We start from the raw sequence: 18,928 nt of genomic DNA, 5'->3' as shown, positions 1-18,928 counted from the left end.
CAAATGTCTCACTGTTTTTGCTGCTTCCCACTTCCTCACCCCGTGTACCATGACAGCAACTGCCAGTCAGAGATGATCTTCCACATGGTCATTTTAGAACCCAAACTTCTTCCAGTTTGTGGTTCTGCTTTCCTTCTGGGCATCAGACTCCTCTTCATTCATCTGGCAAAAGGGAAAAGACCAGGGATGATCATGTATGAATGCAAACCTCCAATTACTCTTGAACTATTGCATCCTGAATATATTTGTCCCATCCAGAATCATTGATAATTTGTACAGAATTATAAAAGTAATGGGGGTTACAGCTTTCCGTTGCACTGACAGCCCTTTAATTAAACTGTTCAAGCTGCAAATGTCTGTTGGATATGATGGCCTCATGAACACTGAACAGGGCATGTCTCTCCACCCCTTCACATCATTTTCATCAATTCTTAACAGAAAATATAACTTGAAGCAAAATTTAGTTTTTTCATATCCAAATACTTGTTCTAATATATGCATCAGATGATTTGAGATCAGCAAAGCTCTCACTAAACAAGTACTTTTTAGGTCACACAATATTAGCTGCCTTTAAAAGAAAAAAAGATGAAACTGATTTGACAGCCATACCCATGTTTCTGACAAATGTGCATGTCTGATACACATGAGTGCACAACAACCCTATTTTTCTTCAACACAATCATCAAATAATATGTGTTAAGCACACATTTGGGCGAAGTGCTTTACAAGGGGTCTCTGTTACATTTGTTTTATATTATGTCCTGTGTGCTTCAGTTCATAAGTGAGTGGGACAGACCTCAGGGTATAAAGCCAGCATGATCTCTCTCTCCCTTCACTTCTTTTGGATATTAAGCCCTTAGCTCAAAACAGTTCAGTGGTTGCTTAAGAAAATCACAAAAGTTGCAAAAAATTTGTGATCAAGATGCTTTAATTTTCTTATTTATGACCTATATGATGTAATAAAAGTTATCTTTATTCAATTTTCATAAAATGAAACTGAATAGGCTAGTTAGCATTTGTTGATTGATTTCATAGTATATTAAATAATTTGGAGAGGCCAGCAAGCTCAAACCAGATAATATGGGAAGGTCGACTTAAGGAAAAAAAGCAAAACCACAAACCTCAAGTATAAATGAAAGTACTTATATGGTTTAGAAAAATATCTTGGACTATAATGAAAAAGTAACTTAAAGAGTTATTATAGAAGGTCCTGAAACTTACAGAACACTATGTAGCTAGTAGAGGTATAAATAAAATACAGGCAATTTTATAGTATCAGGTCATATTTCAGATCTAGGCTTGATGCCCAGATTTTTATATAAACATGCCATAAACTCAGTATTTAATCAACTATAAATGATATTCCTTTGCACTTCTGAAGCATATACAAACTGATTAAACTCCTCATCACTTGCCCGAAGCAGTGTCCTAACCGATCACTCTGCCTCCAGTCTAACAGCTTTCTACTCTAGCCTCCACGAGCCGCCAAGTGTGTGTAGGTGAGCTCTCTCTTGGTTACCCTCTCGTTGCATATGAGGAGAGGAGAGGAAAGGGGACTTGGGGTATAGTCCCAGGTGGTCATGGCAATCACAAAATTTATTTGAATGCTAGTGGTTCATCTCAACCATTCATCATTTTTTTTACTTTTTATTTTCCATCCTATCTATATTAATTTCACTACAAAAAAAATCTAATTACTTATCAGAAATAAAATTGTTGCTCAGGAGAGGTGTCAGATGATATTCTGTGACACACCTCAGTATACATTTTTCTTAAATGTGAGGCGTAAGTCTATGAACTAAAACGCCTTAGCCCAACCCTCTAGAGTGAAGGAATCCTTTTTATGGGGACAGAGTCTTCCAAGATGGGGTATAACCCAGTCTAGAGTTCCTTGTGGGTGCAGATTAAACTACTAGAAAAGAGAAACCAGTTATTCTATTTAGATCACTTCGTTTAGATCTTGATTAAATCTAAAGACAGAAGTGACCTCTGATGGGCTCCACCAGTAGGATAATAAACACAAGAAGTCTGAGGCGAAACTGGAAAGCTTTTTCCAGTTCAGCAAAGGAGTCAGAGATGCACGTGCTTTGTAAGATCTCTTTGTAACCTTCCCCATATGTATTATCTCTGTCCTTTTTCTCTTGCTGATTTATTCAACAAACAAATGTATATGGAGCACATCTGTGCCAGGCACTGCTTTAAGCTCTGTGTATTGAGCAGTAAATAAGATAGATGAGGGCCTTGTTCTCATGGAACTTTCACGTCACAGGGAGGGGACTGACAAAAACAAGCAAAAAAATAAATAAGTGCCAGGCGCAGAATTCAAACAAAGTGATGTCATAGAAGAGATATTGGAGGTTAGTACATGATAACTCTAAGCTGGATGCCAGCCAAAAATTTTTTAATAAAAAATTTTAGGAGAGTTTCATTCCATAATCAATCTTGAAGGAAACAAGAAGAGAAAGTAGGAGGTGGCTTGCTGTAAAAAAAACAAAAGGACTCTAGGCTCTGTTGGGTTTCCTGCAGGGAATTATGAACATCTCAGAGCATTGTCTTTTATCAGCCTCTTTAAAGGATTTCAAAAGCTTAACTATAACATGGGTGACTGTAAAGTAAAATTTTCTTTCCCTTGGCCCCTCTGGTAAGGACTGTGCCACTCGTTCAGACGCTGCTGCCCTTGTTCAAAATAGCATGGACCTTTGGGTCTATCTTTTGGAATTTGCCTCCTGAGCTGTTTATAAGCTGCTAGCAAAATAATTTAATTTTATTCTGTCTCCTTTTACTCTTTGCCTCCAGGCTTTACTGAGTTCCTCTGATTATCTCAGTTTCCTTTTTTCTTGCTCCTGAGGGTCCCTGAGGACTGTTGTGGTCCCAACCTGGAGCTGTGAAAGCGGTGGTAGGAGAACTGATTGAGTTCCTGTATCAGTTTGGATCCACATAGCAGTTTAAACAGGGAAAGTGCTGTAATTTATAAAAACAGAAATAATTATAAATTATAACAGGATATTGGAGAAACAGGGAATGGTTAGTAAGAAATAAAAAGAACTCTAAAAAATATAGGAAACAGCATACATGAGGAGCAGCCACTGTCTTTTGAGCTGACATTGAACCCAAGAAGAGGCTTCCTGGCCTTGTTAGGGAGGACATGGCTATAGTTCCCTTCGTGGTACAGAAGTCACTCTGGTGCCCTGCTGAGGGAGCTCGCTGGAGCTCTGCCTTTTGGAACTTTCCCAAAAACCACCCTCTAGGGAGTTGGTGAATCTGTTTATGGGAGGGTTCTCACCAGAGCACTCTGTTACAAAACTGTCTGGGGCAGGGGGCTACTGGAGAAAACTGCTAGTCACTGGGTGCTGTCAGCCATCACACACTGCAGGAGCCGGGCACTGGAGAAGCCCACGCTCTGCAGGGGCCTGCTAGGTGAGCACGCAGAACCAGGAAGAAAACCCCCTTTCTTCTGCATCATCTCTTCAGAGTCCTTTCCTGATAGACCTCGACATGGTGTAGGCTAGCAAAGGAAAAATAAAGGGCACAGATTCACTTTCACAAGATAAACAATTAAGGGTGAATTTGGAGCTGGGAAGCAATAATTTGATAACTGGCACAGTTGGTAAGACAGTTTTGCATGGGGCACTTAAGGAGTCAAACCAACTTCTATGTGTTTGAGAGCCACCTGCCTGCTAGAAGTAAAATAAACTGATAACATGCTTAATGGAAGGGAATACTTGGTCAGATGTTCACTACATCATTGCTCCCAAAGAGAAAGATAACAATATTAGTGTGTGTTTATATATATACCCACACACTAGTATCTCTCTCTATATATATATTATGTACAGCCTAATATGCATATTGTATATAAATATTATACATATTTTATATATAATATAATATATAAAATATTATATATAATACACATTATATATATATATATAATATACATTATATATATATATAATCTCCATCCATCCTCCTGGCATACCAGATTTACTATAAGGGTGCCAACACAGCTTTCATGGGAAAATCTCTCCTTTTTTCTGAGATTATACTCATTTTACTCTTTGGGTTTTCAAGTGGCCTTTATATATATATATATATATATATATATATATATAAAATATATATATATATTAGTGAAATAATGGTCATAGTGAAAGATAGTTTTTGTTGTTGTGGCTGTTCTGTCTTAAAATTATTCCTTCCTGACAAAATAAGAGTTATCAACCCTGTAGTAGTACTCTTTCCATTTAAAGAAAATTATGCTAGTCTATGAAATTCAAATCTGGAAACTGTTGCACCCGGGTAAGAATGTATTAATATAAATTGTGGCAAGTCACTGTAATCCTTTTGTGAAATGTATAAAGAGAAGTTTTACATGTAGAAACTGAAAAACAGTTGTCACTTTATGCTCAACAGAAAGGACATATAAACAGAACTTAAACAATAGCTAGGCCATGTACTTTACGTTCATTGTCTCCACTTAAATTAACCAGTAATGAGTATTATTATCACTGTTTTTCAGGTGACAAAAATCAGATAGAGTTAAATAATTTTTCCAAGTTCCTATAGCTAGCAAATAGTAGAGCCAAGTTTTAAAAAGGACTGTGACTGGCTCCAAAATGTTTCATGATTTAAACAGATGTCTGACTGCCTCCAAAAACCTTCCAGTGTGTAGAGAAAGACAAAAACTGAATTAAGGAGCTAGAAAATGGAATTTTCAAAAAATAAAAAGATGAATAGATAATATAATATAATTATAATATAATTATATAATATACACACAGATATATAATTCCTAGAGAAAGGAAATGTGAAAAAGGACTTCATAACTTGTTCTCAAACCTTAAGGAATATCATGTATGTAAAACTCAGTAACTAGTTTCTGCTTTCACTAAAGCAAATATAAGTGTAGTAGATTATACAGGGTACATGAGTGCAAGTAGAGAATGTGTTTATGTATTGTTAAAATCCATTGGTGTATCAGGAAGGAAAGTGTTGCAGGTTTGATTGCAGTGGGTTAATCAAATATGGATTTATCTGTATCATGGAAGAAGAAGTCCAGATATGGATAGTTGCTGAGACTGTTTCAGTAACTTAATATTAGCGCCAACCTTGCTGGGATTCCCTTGGCCTTCCTCTAATGGCTACACAATTGCTGCTATAGTTTCTGCCATTGTATCTCCATTCAAGCAAGGAAGAGAAAGGAATGTGCCAGCTACATATGACTCATTTTATCAGCTTTTCTGAAACATCCCCAAATGACTGGTTTTGTTCTCATTAGCCAGTTCTGGGTCAAATGTCCTTGCCCTTAGATGCAAGGGAATTTGGAAAAAGCAAAGAATAACTTTATCATGATTGGCTTAGACCATGGATCAGACAAACTCTGACCTCAGAAACAAATTCAGGCCATTGTTATAAATAAAGTCATGCCCATTTATTTGCACATTGGCTGTGACTGCTTTCACACCGCAGTGGCAAAGCTGAATAGTTGTGAGAAGGACAGATGGTCTGCAAGGCCTAAAATTGTTTACTATTTGGCCTTTTACCAAAAATGTTCATTGACCCCTGGCTTAGATCAGGCATGGCCCTTTGCCTGGGGTTGACCACATGGACACTTTGGGGCTAAGTGGACTTTCATTAAGCAAGGAAGAGGGAGGAAAAGTGACATTAGAAAAGAACCAAAAGTGTATGTCAGGCCACGTGGTCCAACCAATCATATACAAGACCACAAAAGCATAACACGTTTTCTATTTTAAGTCACAGGGTCACCTTGAACATATAACTTTTCTGTTCCTTCATTTCTTCATGAGCCAACTGAAAATTTAGAAAGGTAGAAATTTTGCAAATATACAGAATCAAATGATTGGCAATATTGTGATATATCATGAATTCAGGAAAATAATCCCTAATTTACTGAGTTTTATACAGCACTAAGATACTGTCACACTGAGTCTTAGACACGTATTTAACTGACTGACACTTCCCTTTAAACTATTTATTTTAGGTTCTTGCATACACTGAGGGGCTTCATGGAAAATGGATGTTCAGCGAGATACGAGCTGTATTTTCAAGACGTTATCTTCTACAAAACACTGCTTTGGAAGTATTTATGGCAAACCGAAGTAAGTCCCCTTAATATTTTGAAAGGAAATGTGCTCGTATTTGGATGTTATTCATTTACATGGTGTGATACTGACTTGATTTTTTTTGTTTTATTTCTTTCTTTGATATGCCCTCGCTAAAATAAAAATACAGAAAGAATTAATTTGCTTGAAAACATTAATCCTAGATTTCTCATGGATAAATTTACACAGAAATCTGATTTTCCATGAAGATTCATTACCTTTACCAATAAATCATGAAGGGCACTTGAAAATGATTTCTGAAATTGATGATTAGCTCTCCTGTGGTTTTCTAAATCATGTTTTTTCTTCTTACCACAGCCTCAGTTATGTTTAATTTCCCTGATCAAGCAACAGTAAAAAAAGTCGTCTATAGCTTGCCTCGGGTTGGAGTAGGGACCAGCTATGGTTTGCCGCAAGCCAGGTAATTTTATCATAGTACACATTATCTACGGTTTGTTAACATATTTCAATCTCAATATGACGGAAATCTAAATAAGTTTATACCATTATAATTATTTTGAAAATCAAGGAATTGTCTTCCTCTGCAGGTCATTTGTAGGGAAAGAGGTTATGAAAACAGCTATTTTAAGAATGACAGAATAGGGCATAATTTTATTTAACACATATATAAATGAGGAAGTAAAAAAGTTGATTGCATATCATAGCTGGCACATAATTAAGACATTTTTGCTGAAGATCTTACAAAAGACACACCAAAAGCCTCATGATGTTTGTGATTAATTGTTGTGTAATAGCATATAAATTGTTTTTATAAATGCTATGTATAAATGCTTCTTCATTAAAGTAATAAAACTCTCAGAGTTTATTGAGATTAATAGTCATTAATTATGATGTGATTTTAATCATTTCTTAAATCTCTCATCTTGGTATTTTAAAAGCATTATTTTGAAATTTTATTTTATTGAAAAATACTATTCTAAGTAGAAAACATAGTCAGTAATTATGTTTATCACTAATATCAGTTAGTTGGTTTTTGGCTCCAAGTAACTGAATACCTAACTAAAAGTGGCTTAAGCAATAAGGGTTTTGCTTCGGGGGGTTTGCTTTATGAAAGATGTGGAGTTAAGAAGGAGTTGCTAGTATTGGCTCAGAGGTTCAGTGATGTCAGGACTCTCAGTTGACCTCGTGTTCACAAAATAACCACCACTGCTCCAGACACCACATCTTCACACAACTGCATTCAAGTAGGAAAAAGACACAAAGGATTTCTTCTTGAACTTCTGTGTTTTAGGACGGAGTATATTTAGAAGCCTTTAGCAATTTTTATCTCAGGTCCCTTTGGCCAGAATGGGGTCACCTTCCTGCCCCTAAAACAATCACTGAATGCTGAACACGAAGCCAAACCATCCCCTAGAATTCAACGAAAAATATATCTCAACTCCCTGCCACTTCCTACCTGAAAAAAATACATTTTCTGTGTCGGCTTTGGACAGACAAGCAACAGTGTCTTCCCCATAGATCCTTAAGTCCCTGGGAATTGTTGCAGAGCGCTGCATGTGTGGAAAGGAAAACTAATCTCTGTCTCTCTTCTCTCAAACAGGCTACAGACATGTAAAAGCCAGGGACTGTGTCTTATTTATCTTTTAATCTACAATACTTAGCACACTGCCTAATTGCAAAGGTGCTTTTTAAGTGCTACTCAACTGGAGTTACCCTGCATCACAAAGTATCTATTCTCATATTAAGTTTACAGTGTAAGACCAATTCACTGGCATGTATGCACATGCCTAGGATATTTGCTAGTTGAATAACAATATTAAATTAAGACATTAGTAGATAATGAAGTACTTATATAAAATACAGGTCAAAAGAAAAATGCATTCAATCTGTCAAAAAAAGAAAATGAAGTTAGTTTTGCAAGACTTGTTATTGAATCTAAGCTGACTCATAGTAATCACTACTTCCTTTCCCAAGTACTTACAAATTGTTTAATCATCAGTTCAAGGATTTTTCCAGGAATTGACATTAGGAACTCACAAATAGACCTAACTTTTTCCTTTTAAAAAATAATCATCTGGGCTTCCCTGGTGGCGCGGTGGTTGAGAGTCCGCCTGCCAATGCAGGGGACACAGGTTCGTGCCCCGGTCCGGGAAGATCCCACATGCCGCGGAGCGGCTAGGCCGGTGAGCCATGGCCGCTGAGCCTGCGCGTCTGGAGCCTGTGTTCCGCAATGGGAGAGGCCACAACAGTGAGACGCCCACGTACCGCAAAAAAAAAAAAAAAAATCATCTGCCTCCTGGCATATTTCTCAATGATCATGATTCTTCAAAGATTACCAATAGAATTTTCTAATTTCCTTTAGTACCCTTAGACTTGTCCAGACCTGAATTCATTAAAAACAACCAGAAGCTCTTGTACTATATTCCTTACCTTCTATGAGCATTATTTTCCTTTTAACCACATTTGGTCTCTCTTTGATTTTTGGAAGATCATTCTTCTTGATAGAAAAACTGGAAACAAAATAGATGTTTAGGAAGTTTAGAAATTCTATCTTAAAGCACTCTTTTGTTGTCCCCTTGGCTTTCCCCCCAAAGGCTCAACTCATTATTAATTTCCTAATAAAATACTTGTAAATTCAGTTTTGTATACTTCCTGTGATATATAGACTTAGAAGGAGCAGATGGGGGTAAGAGGAACACTGAACCTAGGCTTAGACCTGATACTACGGGCAGTGATAGAGCCTGAGACTTAGTAGGAACTCAATACATATATGTTGAAAGAATGAATAACATGAGGCAAGGGGAATGATGCTTTCATCTGCTATCAAATGGGGACAGTATCTTTGCAAAGAGATGTTTTACGAATGTCTTGAGATCATAAAATGAAGACACTTTGTGAACACACATATACACTATACGCATACATGCATGCCTACACAGATATAGATAGGTAGGTAGGTGAGGAAGTAGGTAGGTAGGTGGGTAGGTAAATAGACATAGACACATACTTGTATAAATATATGTGTGTGTGATATGTAAGATCCTGTTACACTTAGAGAATTGTCAAAGGAAAGGGATGATGTCTGGCTCCTACAAGCAGAAGCCTTCCAGCTGAGAGTATCTTGGTAAAATCACCAAGGGATCCATTCTTTGCTTTGTTTTTTTGACATTGGGTTTTGTCAGTTTAAAGCAGAATTTATCAAACTCTAGGGAACTTCCTCTAAGCTAAGCCCATAGGAGACTGCTTTAGAAACAAACAAAAATGATCAAACTCAAAAGCAGGTAAACTGCCAGAAAATTGACTTCACATATCATTTAGGCCGCTTTTTGGGCAAGCCCACCGAAGAGATCACATTCCAAAAACTTAGAACAGAAGGAATATTTCCACTAAGCTAGCATAGCCTAATGAATGCCCCTTTAATTTGTATCCATGGGTCTCATTTGCTGAGCACTCTCCATGTGCCAGGGACTATACTTTGTGTTTTAGTTTATAAGCATTATTTCCTTTAATTCTTGTTTGTTTGTTTGTTTGGGGCTTATAAACAACAGATATTTATTTCTGGCAATTCTGGAGGCTAGGAAGTCCAAGATCAAGGCACCAGTAGATTTGGTGTCTGGTGAGATCCCAACTCCAGGTTCATAGATGGTTATCTTCTCGATGTGTCCTCACATGGCAGAGGGGCTCTCAGCCCTTAATTCTTAAAACAACCATGTTCTTAATGTGGATTCTTAATGGTATTCTTATCCCACTTTACAGACAGGAAATTTTTGGTTTAGGTAAGTTACTTATCTTGCCCAAGATCATAGCCCACTCTCTTAATTTCTATTTTGTGTCTTCTATCAAAGTGATCCGCATTGGTCAAAAGAACAATACCTTTACCTCTGCGTAACAAAAGAAAAATACTGACAAAAAACTTGCCCATTTTCTAGACTCCATACTGATTGCCATTATTTGGTTAATGTATCTGCTATTCAGACAGTCATTACAATCAATAAATTTTGGATTTAGTTAGATTCTTTACTTACTAAGAATATACCTGGTTGCATACATAGAGTTAATGATTTTAAATGGTCACCATTTGTTATGGTACTTAATATTTTTTTCCACAGGGCAATTTTATCTTCTTCTTATCCCCCAATTCTAAAAGCATTTTACTGTAGCCCAAATATATACCAGCTATCCTCATTCTAATATATAAATTTTTATAGGATATCTTGAATAGCCCTACTGATTTACTGTTTCCCATTTTGCTTCTCCTTATGATTGAATTCTTTAAATTTTTTTTGAATTTCATCCCTCTTTAGCCATTTTTTAATTTTAGGATAGATGTCCAATAATTCAAGTCATTTGGTATACACTTATTGAGACCCTACTATAGGTCAAGCATTGCTAAATACTAAGGACATAACAGTATGTAAAACAGTTCCTGCTCTCAGTGAGTTTATAGTAGAAAAGAGAGAGCAGTAAACAGGAAAAGCTGATCCTTTCCCTGAACTTGCTAATAGTCATCTGATTTTCTAAATTCATTTCGTTTGCCCATATTTTTCTTCACCACTGCATGCTCTAAGAAAGACATGGTAACTTTCTCCCATGATTCCTTTTATTTCCCCTTATCGGGATTTGTTTGGTCTTGGTTTTTGAGTGTTTTTGGTGCTCAGAATTATTTCCAGATCAGCAATTTTCTTCTTAAATTGTCTAGGTTTAAAATGTCAACAAATAAATTTACAGCTTCATTATATACATTGCTTTTAGCAGACTAAGCATGCTGCAGGTAAGAATTTTAGTCAGATTAGCAAGAATATGATTATGATAGTAATCCAACAAAAGCTGGACTAAGCACATAATTATAATAGTAGCAAATACAAATTGGGTAAACATAGTTTATTAATTCTTCGATAATTCAGAAAATATTTTAGCATGTTGCCATGACGAAGTCAGAATCAAGGCAAAAGTTTATAACATAAATAGTTGTATGAATGAGAGTGTATCTGGAAAATTTTGAAAAGTGGTGCCAGTATGGATCAAAATCTGGAAGCCCTTTAAGTAGCCCTGTGAAAATCATATTACCAATTAAATGAAAAGTACACTGAATTATAGAATTGAAGTATGAAATATATATACCCTTTACTATTGCAATGAAGTGAATCATTAGACTTACATAGTTCTTTTGGAGTCAGTAGGATCTATTATCTCAAATATATGTAACTAGGAAAGTTCTTCAAAAATGTTAATATGTGACCAGGCTGCTACAACATATTACGTTAATATTTTAAACATTGAGTTACACATAATTATTTTTAAAATTCTTAATTCAGATTTGAATTTGAGATAACAAGTTTCTTCCCATTCTTCTTTCCTCCCTCCTTTACCTCAACTAACATATATCTTAGCTCCTGCCATGCCTATTAAGATCCCATGTGAACAGAAACATATGATAATAATACATGGGTGGCAAAAATAGTCCTAGGTCCGCAGTTCCCAAAATAAGCACCACGGAGCCCTGAGATGTCACAGTGCACTCTCAGGGCTACAGCAGGGCATTTTATATTTTTTAGGGAAACACAACAACATCTATTAGACGCTGCACAAACTCTTAGCTTGAGTTAGTTCTAAGTTTCAACATTTGATAGGACTGCACTCTTGCATTCTTTTTGATGCCATCTTAGCTTTGTGAAACTAGTTTATGGGGGTTGCTCTGGTAATTAAAAAAAAGTGCTGCATGAAAATTCATGTGGAACAGGCATTGAAGGTGGTGGTGTCAGATATGATTCCAAGGTTTAAGTTGCACAGTGACCAACAGGTGTGCAATACATTCCTTTAGTTAAGTAATTGTGGTTAGTTAAGAATGAAATAAAATATTATTTTTCTTTCAATTTTTGAGTATTATATTCTCAAACAGCTACTAAGTTGTTAAGGCTCAAGTATTCAGTTATTTAGACCTAACTACGTAATAAACAGAACCGTTAGGTGTCTCTCTTGGGCTAGGGGCACCATGAAAAAATTCCTGAGACCCTAAAGGTGGCATAAATACAAAAAGTTTGGGAACTTCTTTTTTTTTTTTTTTTTTTTGCGGTACGCGGGCATCTCACTGTTGTGGCCTCTCCCGTTGCGGAGCACAGGCTCCGGACGCACAGGCTCAGTGGCCATGGCTCACGGGCCCAGCCGCTCCGTGGCACCTGGGAGCTTTCCGGACCGGGGCACGAACCCGTGTCCCCTGCATCGGCAGGCGGACTCTCAACCACTGCGCCACCAGGGAAGCCCTGGGAACTTCTATTTTACATGGTGAATGTTTTAGAAACTCAGTTAGCCTTGTCATACTTCTACAAATACAGCCAGCTTTCATTATTTTTTATAGGAACACATTGTACCTTCAAAGGTTCATAATTTACACAAATTATCCTGATTTACTCCCTTACAATATTCCCATGTCCCTTATGAATTCGTATATTTTCAAAGTTCCCAGTTGTTTGTTTCTGACCTCATAGGGGGATGGGTGTCATGTGGTTAGAGGCTGTGCACGTGTGTACACACTGCTCAGAGGCAGGCGTGGAAAGTTCAGTGGCAGCATTAGTATATAAGGGTTAAGTCAAATGCCTTTAAGCTGTTGACTGTCTACCTAGCTTTGTAGTATGGAGTAGGTTTGCTGTAGTGTTCAAAAGCTACTTTGACTTATTTTGAGCATAGTTTCACCTTTTTTTGTTATTGACTTATAAAATACCCACTTGGAGCCATATTATACAAATAGGTGCTTTCATATTGGTTTATCCTTAGTAAATAAATATATCTTCTCTATAACAGACTTTTTCAAATATTGCTAATATCTACAGCTAAAATATATTTTGTAATTTATCTCAGAAAGATAAACCATAAATTGAATAATATCAAATCAATACATTAGTTATTATTGGACTTTTTAAAGTCATGAGTTAAAAGAGACTGTTTGTTATGGTTTGCTTAATTGCTAGGAGGATATCACTAGCCACTCCTCGACAGCTTTATAAATCTTCCAACATGACTCAGCGTTGGCAAAGAAGGGAAATTTCAAACTTCGAATATTTGATGTTTCTTAATACTATAGCAGGTAAGACATCTTATTCTTTAATCTCATAATATGTTTATGTTCATCAAAAATCTTTGGTAATGTGACTTGATGGAATGCATTGTTCTCCTTAGAATTCAAATACAGCATTAGAATAAATATTGAAGCACTCACATTAAATTGCTATCAGAAACTATACAAGCTAGTACCAAGGTTTAGGTGCATTTATTGTTGAAGAGGCTTTTTCTTGCTCTCTTTCTGCCATTTCCTTTGCTGACAGCTTTGTCTGACGGTTTATTAGAGTCAACAAACCATTGCCAGAGAGTGTCTGGAAATAATAATGGGAAAATGTAATTTCACTACTTTGTCATTCTCAGCAGTAGCAGCTAGACAGGAGAATAACAACAGGATTCTGCCTAGTACAGATGTCACCTGGATTATGGCATGATTGGGTTACAGCATTTTTTTTCTTAAAATCTTGAAATGAAAATATAAAATCAGATTACATTTCTAAATGATGAGTAACTGCCATCAACCTCGGCAGTACCATGCTTGTAAATTAAGAGAAGGTAGTGGCTTTGTTTTTCTGCTAAATCAGTGGTTGTCAGTGGCTGAACCTGTCTATGAGATTTAAGTACCTCTTTCTTTTTTACTAAATTAAGCTCCAAAGCCCTTATTCATGTTGAATTGCAAAGAGTTTACTTCTGTAAATCAGGCTCTACAAAAACTTTTTACAATCAGATGAATTTAAAACTACATAAATGCATATGCTTACCTATGATCATTGTTCTTTTATGAATGAATGCTCAGAACTATGAATTGAGAGCCCTGTTCTCTGAATCATTGCTTAAAAGGATAACTGTCATATTCCTCTTTTTAATCTATCATATATGTGTGAATATGGATACTATGGCATATATTAAATATGGATGATATAGATGTGTATTACATAGACAAGAGAACTTGATTTGTCAACAAAAAGGGGTAAAAAAGTTGTTTGAAATGGTTTTGCATTTTAATCATTTAATACATACTGTAATGTTAATTCCTTTGCTAATAGGATGCTAGAGCTACAACCAAAGAACTGTTTTATTACATATATTAATTTTATTATATATTTTATACACACATCTCCATTATATACATATGTCTTCATGACATATTTCATATATATTCACATATCAGTGTATACAATGTATATATCTTAAAGAAACCTATTTACTTCCTCAAAGATAAAGGAAATGTGTTATACTATTTAATTAACACATTTACATATAGAGATAGAATGAACTTAAACATCTGAAATATAAAGAACCTTTTCATTAGCATATTTAGGTGAACAGCATGATGTAGCGTAAGCTTCATTACCAAAGTGAAGGGGATAGAATCTCAGATCTGCTAACTCTGTGTCCTAGAGCATAGGTGGAATTTCAAGTTTTAACTCTATCTTGGACTTTAAATCTCTCAGTAGCCATGTTTGATATCTGTTTCCATCTGTCTTTTTAAAAAAATATTTAATTAATTAATTTGTTTGTTTGTTTGTTTATTTATTTTATTTTGGCTGTGTTGGGTCTTTGTTGCTGCGCGAGCTTTCTCTGGTTGCGGCAAACGGGGGCTGCTATTCGTTGCAGTGTGCGGGCTTCTCATTGCGGTGCCTTCTCTTTGTTGTGGAGCACGGGCTGTACGCACACAGGCTTCAGTTATTGTGGCACGCGGGCTCAGTAGTTGTGGCGCACAGGCTTAGTTGCTCTGCAGCATGTGGGATCGTCCTGGACCAGGGCTCAAACCCATGTCCCCTGCACTGGCAGGCGGATTCTTAACCACTGCGCCACCAGGGAAGTCTCTCCATCTGTTTTTTTTTTTTTTTTTTTTTTTTTTTTTTTTTTTTTTTTTTTTTTTTTTTTGTGGTATGCGGGCCTCTCACTGTTGTGGCCTCTCCCGTTGCGGAGCACAGGCTCCGGATGCGCAGGCTCAGCAGCCATGGCTCACGGGCCCAGCCGCTCCGCGGCATATGGGATCCTCCCAGACCGGGGCACGAACCCGTATCCCCTGCATCGGCAGGCGGACTCTCAACCACTGCGCCACCAGGGAGGCCCTCCATCTGTTTTAATAACTGATATGTTTGGTCTTATATCATCTTGTATTATACAATTGCTTTCAATATTTTCTTGCCTTTCACATTGTTTTGTTTTTATTTGGCCATATAAATAAATTTTGCCTACTTTTTTAGTGATTTAGAACATAGGCTTTTTGCTATTAATTTTCCTAGAGAATTAATATTGATATGTTTAAATTTTTTAAAAATCCTCTAAAATACATTTCTCTTCCTTTTGAACTCAAAAATGAATCAACACTTTAAACCACTCCTACGCAAAATAAGAACTTTAACTCAATTTACTTCTCATTCATTGCTTATCTTTGTCAATACAATTTGATACCAGAATCCCTATTATTATGAAACACTTATTTTTTGGAGTCCATATACTTTTGCATATTAGGAAGGATTTCAACTCTATTAAAATTTTCTTCTCTTTAATACAGTATATTGTTTTCAGCTACATGATTTTTCAGGATAATGTTCTCTTTTCATTCTTCTGTAATATTCTTCCACATTCCCTCTGTTAGGTTTTTCTATTATCTATCTTGAAAAATCTATCAAGACTCATTGTCTACCATATGTCATAGAAAAGCACATGATTTTTTTTTCCTTGACTGTGCTACCCCTTTGGAGCTTTTGGAATTAACACTGGAAGACAGGGTGTTGTACCTCATTTGTAGTTCAGTTTCCAGTGGAGCTGGTATTCTTACTAAAAGGTTCTGCTACTCTAAGATGGGATTCTCTCTGTCTCTCCTCTGGATGGAGTGTTACCTAGTTCACTGTGTTAAAGGATTCTTCTAGTCTCCATCCCTTCTCACTGCCTTTTACTCATGTCAGCCACATTTCCCACAATGTGGTATACTTCCACCTATAGCCACCACCCACTTCATGCCTGCTGCTTTCTGGGAGTTTGTTTCTCTGTCTATCTCTAGAAAGATTGCAGTCTGATAGAGATAACATCATGATCCCTTCTAAAAGCTGCCCCTGAGCAGTATAGACATGGCTTTTTTTCTGTTTGAGACAGTTTTTGGGTTTCTGAGCCAGAACATGTAGATTGTAAGGGGAATTTGACTGTCCTCCTATCTTCTTTTGAGTACTTGGGGTCTGTTTTATTTCGTGACATAAAAAATTTATAGACCACTGGTTTTTTTCTTTTAAGAATTTATTGGGTATTTTCTTTACAATGATTATGACTAAACATTAAAGTCTGTCTGTTGTAGACAATGCGATAAAAAGAAGTATAAGGTAGGAACTAGGAACTCAGAGCGCTTATAACTAGATGGGTGAATGAAATATACATAAGAGAGCATTTTAAGACAGCTGATGGTAAGTGCTGAATAAGTGCTATAAATAGTGAATGCTGCAAGAGCTAAGCAGAGTACAGAAATTTTATGAATGTGTTTGGGGAGAAGAAAAAGAGCAGAGCTTTACAAATTTCTCCCAGTTGAATATGTGTTATGTGTTCAGTGGACATGAGTATCATATCTTGGCTGCAGCAGAGAATAATAGGAGATACGATTGGAGCTATAGGTAAGAGCCAGACCGTAAAGAGCCTGAATCCAGGAGTCTGTATAGTTCTGTAGTAGAAGGCAATGCAGTATGGAATTTCAGGACAATTAAACTGCTCGTTATATATGGCATGAATCAGAAATAAAATACCTTAAAGTTAGGGAGAGCTGTTAGGAGAGCCTTACAGGACTCTAGATATGAAATCAATTTGTTCATCATTTTAATAAATAGTTACTGAACACTTTACTATGTGCCACACATTCTATTTTGCACTGACACTTCCGAAGAAAGCAAAGTATGGTTTTTGCCTTTGAAGGGGTCATAGTACAGTCAGGAAGACGGACATGTACACCAGCAATTCCAGCAAAAAGTTGTAATTATTATAATGAGAAAATATACAAAGCTATTTGAAGTCTTAAGTTCAGAAGGCATTACATTTACAGGAAAAGCTTCTCATAGTCTTTTCATAGGCTTCTCACAGGCAACATATAAGTTGAAAATTGAAATATGAGTAAAAATTCACTAGAAAGTAAGCAGAAGCCACTCCAAGGGAAAAAAAAATGTGGAGTCAAAAATTGGATTAGAGTAGTGACAACAGGTATGGCAAAGAAAAAAGGTAAATAAATGATCTAATGCACGATATCATTATATAAAAAGTAGAAGTCACTGTAATGTGCTCTAGTTTAGTGGTTGACAAAGTGTGGTCCCCTGACTGGCAGTATTAGTATTGCCTGGGGACTTGGAGATGCAAATTCTCAGACCCCTCAAACCTGCTGAATCAGAAACTCTGAGTGGGGCCCAGCTCTGCGTTTTAGCGAGCCTTCTAGGTGGTTCTCATGCACAGTTTGAGTATCACTGCTCTAGCCATTTAAGATCTAATTATCAGAACAAGATTTGCATATGAAAACATCTAGAACATACAAGAAAGCATGTGATTAAGTGTCATTAACTGTAGTGAAAGTTTAGAGAAGTGAAAGGTTAGTATGAGATAGTCTAATCAAGGGAGGCCTCATAGAAAAGATGGGCTTTAAATGAACTCTGAGAATTTTGTCATATGTAGATGATTATTCAGACAAAATGAACCTTCATACAGAAGTAGAATGACAAATTGGAAAAAGTTATGAATATCAATACCCTGAGGTACTCTCCCTGAATATATATATCCCTGCTAATTCTTCCTTTGCCATCATCCTGAAGTTCTAAGTAGGAGTGCCAGTTTATACTGAGCACCAGCATTAAAGATATGAGTGATGGTATTATAGAGAAGCTTCACCAAAGCCACGATTGAGTACTTATTTAGGAAGCAGTTAGAATTATCTATTTTCCTGATTTGTGGAGAATATTATATATCCATTCATATCCATTCATCTCCTCTTAATGGAACACTTTTCAGAGTTCTCGAAAGAAAGGACTCTGAAGGTTCCTAGAATAAAGGGAACTATAAAGATGGTAAATTGTACCAATACCACTTTTACTAACCAGGGTTCCACTAAATGATCATGTTGTTTCATAGCACAGTTTTAGGGATACAGTTATTGTTCAATAAATACTTATAAGTCAGTTGATTGAAACTTTAGATTTATCATTTCTTGAGAGAATGTTAGTGTTCTTATTGACAAATTATATTTAATTTCCTGGGTAATCCAAAGGCAAGAAATGGGTGGCTTATATCTTATCATAGTCTTCTTTAAACATTTCTTTAATTATTATTATTATTATTTTTTTTTTTTTTTTTTTTTTGCGGTACGCGGGCCTCTCACTGTTGTGGCCTCTCCCGTTGCGGAGCACAGGCTCCGGACGCACAGGCTCAGCGGCCATGGCTCACGGGCCCAGCCGCTCCGCGGCATGTGGGATCTTCCCTGACAGGGGCACGAACCCGTGTCCCCTGCATCGGCAGGCGGACTCTCAACCACTGCACCACCAGGGAAGCCCTCTTTAATTATTCTTAATATCAAGATTCAGGAAAAAAGTTTTATTATTTGTTTAGTTTTATCATTTCTTTTTGATACAGTTCTTTAATATTAATATCAACATTCAGAAAAAAAAAGTCAAATAATGGTTAATGTTTACTGAGCAGTTTACAGTGTTGCAAATATGGTTCTAAGTGTTTTATGTGTATTTACTCATTTAATCCTAACAATAACCCCAGAGTTCTTATCCCCATTTCACCAATGAGGAAATGAGGTGCAGAGAAGTAAA

General features: G+C 36.5%; 1 protein-coding gene across 3 annotated transcripts in view; it reads left to right on the top strand.

The window, feature by feature from the left end:
- The window catches only part of NBEA (neurobeachin), a gene marked incomplete at both ends in the record, with an annotated part of 605,261 nt that overhangs the window by 477,881 nt on the left and 108,452 nt on the right, over positions 1–18,928 (top strand). For all 3 annotated transcript variants that reach the window (XM_079722002.1, XM_079722001.1, XM_079722000.1), the window contains 3 exons: positions 6,002–6,119; positions 6,441–6,543; positions 13,049–13,164. In XM_079722002.1, the coding sequence (XP_079578128.1) occupies positions 6,002–6,119; positions 6,441–6,543; positions 13,049–13,164 (337 nt within the window). The remainder of the gene's footprint in view (positions 1–6,001; positions 6,120–6,440; positions 6,544–13,048; positions 13,165–18,928) is intronic.

Source organism: Hyperoodon ampullatus (assembly GCF_949752795.1).
Source record: "Hyperoodon ampullatus genome assembly, chromosome: 16".
NCBI classification, from domain to species: domain Eukaryota; kingdom Metazoa; phylum Chordata; class Mammalia; order Artiodactyla; family Ziphiidae; genus Hyperoodon; species Hyperoodon ampullatus.
Note: the sequence above shows the minus strand (reverse complement) of the source record. Positions and strands in the feature narration are given on the sequence as shown.